The sequence below is a fragment of the Diprion similis genome, chromosome 10, assembly GCF_021155765.1.
Source record: "Diprion similis isolate iyDipSimi1 chromosome 10, iyDipSimi1.1, whole genome shotgun sequence".
Taxonomy (NCBI): Eukaryota; Metazoa; Arthropoda; class Insecta; order Hymenoptera; family Diprionidae; genus Diprion; species Diprion similis.
Window position 1 is genome coordinate 18,134,214 of NC_060114.1, and position 6,006 is coordinate 18,140,219.

A 6,006-nucleotide genomic window follows, 5' to 3' on the forward strand; every position below is an offset into this window, starting at 1 on the left:
TGACGATAATTTGTTAGTTGAAAACTAAGAATTTATTTACGGTTTATTATTATGTATTATTATTATTAGATATGAATGCTTTTTTTTTTTCTTTACACGAAATTGTTAATTATAATCTGTCTCTCTATCTCATCTCTTTATACACAAGTATTATTCGTTAGTGCAATCGAATTCGAATGGTATTTTGAACGATGACGAAGAAGAAAATGAAGAAGATCAAAATATGCAATTTGAATTACATATATTTTATAGCGTGAGGAAGTGTAAATTCAACAGGTGCGCAAATAATAGTTGATAACAATAATAAGTAAACGAAACGAAGAAGAAAAAAAAAAAAAAAAAAAATTTCATTGTTCATAGTCGGATAGAAGGTAGGAAAAAAAAAATCACCCTTCGACAGAAAAAGAATGAATTTCAAAATTATCGAGAACAAATTAATAAGAAACAATTCTGCGCTCCTATAATTATCTTTTTTTTTTTTTTTTTTCTACTGCTCTATTTTGTTGTTTCGAAGTATGTAGGTATTTCTCTGTAAACTACTCAATAATCAGCGACTGGCTCGTTTATTTATTTAAAAATAGATTCATACGTTAATATATATTAATATATTAACGCGAGACGACGACTGCCGCATAGTCGTGCTAAAAAAATGTACCTATGTACCGAAATAAAAAGTAAATTACTTTTCGAAACTATTTCATCATTCTCAACATAATATGTTATACACGTTAGTATAAAGATATTTATTTTTATTTACAACAAAGTTCAAACGAACCTCAATTTCAGGAGAAATAATTTTTTTTTTTTTTTTTAAATATCCGTTGAGTTAACACAATTTTCACATGACGTTGTCCATCTATTATGATTATTATTAATATTACTATTATTATTGTTACTACTATAATTTTGTTTTATAGAAAGTGAAAAAAATGAAATAAAATAAAAATAATAATGAAATAATAAAAATTAGTTAAAAGGATTTGAAATGCTTAAAATCTGTAGACGAACCTTGCAATAATAAGCTCGCGAAAGTTGAGAAATTTCTACATATAGCAATAGCGGTATTACAATCCGTATTTGAAAAGGTTACGTTTTAGGTGAAAAAAAGAAAACAAAATAGAAAAACTTTAAAGATTCAGAGATCGATCCGAGTCTATAGAGATACGTATAGCACTTGTGAATACGGAATTATTGTTCGTAATCGTAAAACGATAGTGAAAAAAGTGGGTCCATGACAAAGAACGCTTTTTCAATTTTGGTCGATACTTTTTCAGTCAACTTTTTTTTCCGCATATAAATGTATTGTATCTCTCTTTTTAAACTGATTGTAAGCTCAGGTTGAATTATATACCGATTAATTAATCAACGCTGAAGGATGTTCAAAGAAATATATAGATACAGTTAATTTTTTTCTTTTTTTTCAATCGCAAAAATTTCAGTGTGAATTATTCAATTAGTTACGAGAAGAAGATTAGCTAGTATTCGTTTATTGACAAAATTTATAAAAACGACTGTGTGCAGCCACGATTCTAGTCAGAACACATAATTTTTCACCAAGTATCAAGTATACAAGACAGTCCGAGATTATCCGAGGATGAGCATGCATTACAATTACAATTTACATATAACTGTATAGGAGAACGAAGTGAAAGAGTGGAATAAAAAAAATGGCGCTGATGTTAGTAACGTTATTGCAACGGTTTACGTTTCGGAAAAAATCGTTATTTTCAAACGTCTGGAATGCTTGCGATTAGAACTGAAGTGTAGTAAATTATAACATCACAAGACATATTCATGTTTTGAAAACTTGACTACTTTAAAGTCACTATTGACTTGCAAAATGGTGATTTTCACCCCTCAATGTTTGGTTACGTTGCTAACTTCAGCCTCATATAGAAATTTTTTTTAAGAATTTGGAAGTTTGCGATCGAATCGGGCATGTACTCGGGCTTCACTGTACATTATACGATAGGATATAGCGAAAAATGGAGAATAAAAATAAAAATTCAAAAACAAACAAGAAGATCTAGTAAAACGACTTGGATTTCGGTCATAATTTTTATGTAATAGCTATATTGTGAATTAAATAATGAACAGAGCTGTGCGAGATTATACGAGACACCTTCGAGTATTATATATTCGAATGATTACATTATTTTTAAATGTTTAATATATACCATCGAGATTTACATACCTACAAATATGATAAAACGAGACGATTGTGCGATCGGGATAATTTTTTTACGACGGAAAATGTGTGCAATAAACGTAATGTTGTATACATAGCGATTAAATGAGAATAATTATTTGACGAGTTATGTATGCAACAATGAGACAAAATAATAAAGTTATTGATAAATATTATATAATATGCATTATAATATTAATAATTATTACAACGACTGGAATCTCAATAATTTTTATAGCAAAATTGGCTCCGATGTGAAATGAAGAAAAATTTCAAGTATTGTTTGTAATTCGTATTTGAACGACTGTAGTCATCTATATAAACTCTGAAGTATGTGATTACACGAGTGAATGATTGATAAACAACTTATTGAAGACAGAAAAATATCTTGCCTGTAATGAGAATTATTACAGTAATAAAATATAGTCGCCAGCTAACTGACATTACGTTGTTAAAAGTCATACGAACGAAATTTTATAATTTCATGATAATTTAAGATAACCATCTATGATTACTAGAATTCAAAATAAAATGAGAAGAAACCTGAAAACTTGGAAAAGAAAGACAAAAAAAATGCATACTTTGTAAGGATAAAATATTATAGTGCGTGCGAAAAATCAGAGCATGACTCAGAGAAAAATAAATGCATTTATTACTGTTTCTGCGTACCATACATTAAAAAAAATTTTCCCCTTTCTGTTTCTATATCATTTATTAGCTGTACTCAACCTTTTTGCTATCGCTGATAAGTTATTATTGTTAAATTTGACAATACCAAAGGGTTGATATTTTTATCCATTTTGTGTCACAAAGCCTGAGTATAGAAAATTCTCTTGCGCTTCAAAATAAGAGATATTGCCTTGCTTAGGCAATGGCGTTGAACCATCAATTTTTATTAATTTTAGAAGGTGCTACTTAAAGGAATAGATACAATTCCAAGGTTGACCATGGATCAAGTTAATATGGCTGCCATGGTCGATATATCGATCATTTTCACTTCCTACCGTGCAATATATTGCAATATGACTTGTGATTTTCTAAATTTCATTACGTTCCTCTAATTATATAAATACAGGTATCGAATAGTGAGGTAGATTTATTAAAACGAAAAGTAGATTAACATCAACTTGTTTTATATTTCGACTGAACATCTGTGAAATATTGCAATGCGTACAGTATTTATAAGACGTTCCACGAATTTAGATTAACATGAGAATCACTTGTAACATTTTGAGTAGCCGGGTATCCGATCTTTTCTCTATAAAACAGTATTGTAGGTACATACTTATAAATGTATATTTATAATGATGCAGGCGTAAATAATAAATGAACGACCTTTCGAATGGAGAGAGAAGATTTGGTGAAATAAGACATTGTGAAATATGAAATTAGTCGAATGTAGGTAAACGAGCAAGTAGAAGAAAACTACTCTTTTTTTAGACCCCATACCGCCTTTGGTATTTATTCCTACTACATACAATATACGCATGGAACTTGCGTACAAAGAATTATGAAAATAATAAACTAAATGCGGTTGTTGGATAGAAAATTCCAATATTCTACACCATCAATATCGACTTACGTCATTGCTCAAATTTCGAACCAGCGAGCATTCTTTTCATAGTTTTTTCGAGGGAAGGCAACAGGTCGCAATAGACATCTACGCATTTGGTAGCGCACTTTTCAAAGCTGTCGCTGAACCTGTTCACCTCATCTTGCGTCGGATTTGGCGACATTTGGTCTTTTATACTGTCGTTGCATTCCATAACGCATCTCTGCAGTCTCGTCTAAAATTGAATGAAGTTTGTGTATAAAAAATGTGAACGGATCGACAGTCAGAACTGTTTTCGGACACTCTAGTCCCTTGTCGGTTTGTGAAAATACACTTTTATACCTGAACACGTTCGAGTTCACCCTGAACGTAATTTTGAGCCTTGTTCAGCGGTGTGCTGCAATTTTCAACGCAGTTATGAACTTTCTGCATGCTATACGTCTCGTTGTCGCAACACCTCGCTGCGCACCGGTGCATATCCCCCTAAAAAAATTGAAAATGAATGAATAAATATCAAATTGCTCTCTACTGGCATATTGGTGTTTTAAAATAAAAATTCGAGTATTAAGACCCAGAATACAAGTGAAACTTGAATGTTTGGAGCATACAATTAGTGAAAAAAAGATAGAAATTCTTTTTTTTTTGAAGACGATCGTTTGAATTTTCCCGGGACGTATTGCCAGAAAATGGTTGCCGTTTGCCACAATTTTATGTACGATGCGCCACACGGCGGAAAGGTTGAGAACTGACTAAATAGCGGTTACCTTGGGGTCACAGTAAGAGAGCGTAACACCAAATTTTTCCGTGGGTGCCGAACTAATTTTACAGGTTTTTCAATCTAAACGGTGACGAAGGCCTCGATTAATATGCGGGGGCGAAACATGCAGATAAGAGGCATTTACAGGGAATGTTTACTCAGGCAAACCGCTATTGGATCTTTATTCTACTTGGCGATGTGAAAAGAGGTTAGGAATAGGTTTTACCTGCATTCTCCGTAAATAAGTTTTGTCAATGTCTTCGATCATGTTCGTCATCTTGTCCTCAACGCGGCGTCTCTGTTCTTCAACCATTTTCAACTAGATTAAATCGTCAAGAGTATTTAATAGTGAATTAGCCGCGGTTCTTGGTACCCAATCTCGTCTGCAGGGACGACGAAGAGCTAAAGAACCGCCATTTTAAATTATAGTTCGGGTTCATGCTGTACGCAGCGCCACGTACAAAGATTATTTGTTGTGATTGATTGTCCATCCGGGAGATAGCGCCTTCGCAGTAAACAATCTTAGAGTTCAGGATTCAGCTGAATTCAGATTTTAAGATATGTGTGAACAGTCGGTGAATTCGTTTATGCAATAGGTATGTAGTGCCTGAGCAAGTCGATTCGTCTATTCGTAGACCAAATGGCATTGCAAACATACGTAGTACATGCATTCATAAACGAATCCAAAGTAGAAAATGAGGGGGGTGAAGTCTTTGATTTTTACCGATACAGCGGAAGGTACACTTCGACAAAAAAAAAAAGTTATGATCAGATGAATTGAATCAATCCGTTTCAATTCTTGCAGAGCTGTATACATCAGTTCTTCCCACATTAATTTGCGGTCTTAATAAAGGACTCAATTACAAATACTTGTTCGAAATGCTTTGCTGTTGATTGAAAATTTTTTGGTGAATATTTTTAAAACCCCTCGAATCTTGTATTCAAGAAACTTTGATTTACATTTTGAGCATGTGAACTGCACCCACAAAAACAATGGCTAAAATTCGATCCAAGTATTTTCTCTTACGAATCATTTGGCAATAATTTTCAATCGAGGTTTACTAATCGTGGATTTTTTGCTCGTGAGAAAGGCACGGTGATTATATTAAAAATCCTGTAAATATCAATAGTATATTTAATATTATGTTTTCATAGAGAAAACTTTTGGAAAGAATGAGTATTCTCTTTAAAAAAAAAACTACAATATTTAGATTTGCACAGTTTTTAGTAAGTATATTTAAAACAAGACTAGCTGTGTATCATACAATTACGTTCCACAAGATTTGATCGATCGAGTACAAAATTTCAATGCAAAACTGAAAATCGGCCGATATCTTGATCAGAGTATACCTTGAAATTTAACTAGATTGATTCGTTGGCCTACTTTGAGGCTAAGACACGAGAATACACATGAATAAGATGAAACAAAAACTGACACGAAAGTGATTGATGATCTCTCAAAGCCCATTAAGAGAGTAAAATAAAAGTAAAATAAATGCAAAGAGAATG

The 6,006-nt window shown here is 32.3% G+C and overlaps 1 protein-coding gene across 1 annotated transcript; it reads right to left on the reverse strand.

The window, feature by feature from the left end:
• Positions 1-3,269: 3,269 nt before the first annotated feature.
• On the reverse strand, positions 3,270-4,908 carry LOC124411331 (protein FAM136A-like). Its single transcript, XM_046890414.1, has 3 exons — positions 4,724-4,908; positions 4,083-4,223; positions 3,270-3,975 (listed from the first exon to the last, which is right to left on the reverse strand). The coding sequence occupies exons 1-3, from the start codon at positions 4,808-4,810 to the stop codon at positions 3,772-3,774; spliced, it is 432 nt and encodes a 143-aa protein (XP_046746370.1). The 5' UTR covers positions 4,811-4,908; the 3' UTR covers positions 3,270-3,771.
• Positions 4,909-6,006: the final 1,098 nt, after the last annotated feature.

Bases quoted from the DNA above. Each gene is read 5' to 3' on its own strand.
- LOC124411331 (XM_046890414.1), bottom strand. From the start codon at position 4,810: ATGGTTGAAGAACAGAGACGCCGCGTTGAGGACAAGATGACGAACATG. The intron at 4,224-4,723 runs GTAAAACCTATT...CAATTTTTTTAG, and splicing joins CTTATTTACGGAGAATGCAG to GGGGATATGCACCGGTGCGC. The intron at 3,976-4,082 runs GTATAAAAGTGT...ATTCAATTTTAG, and splicing joins GTGAACTCGAACGTGTTCAG to ACGAGACTGCAGAGATGCGT.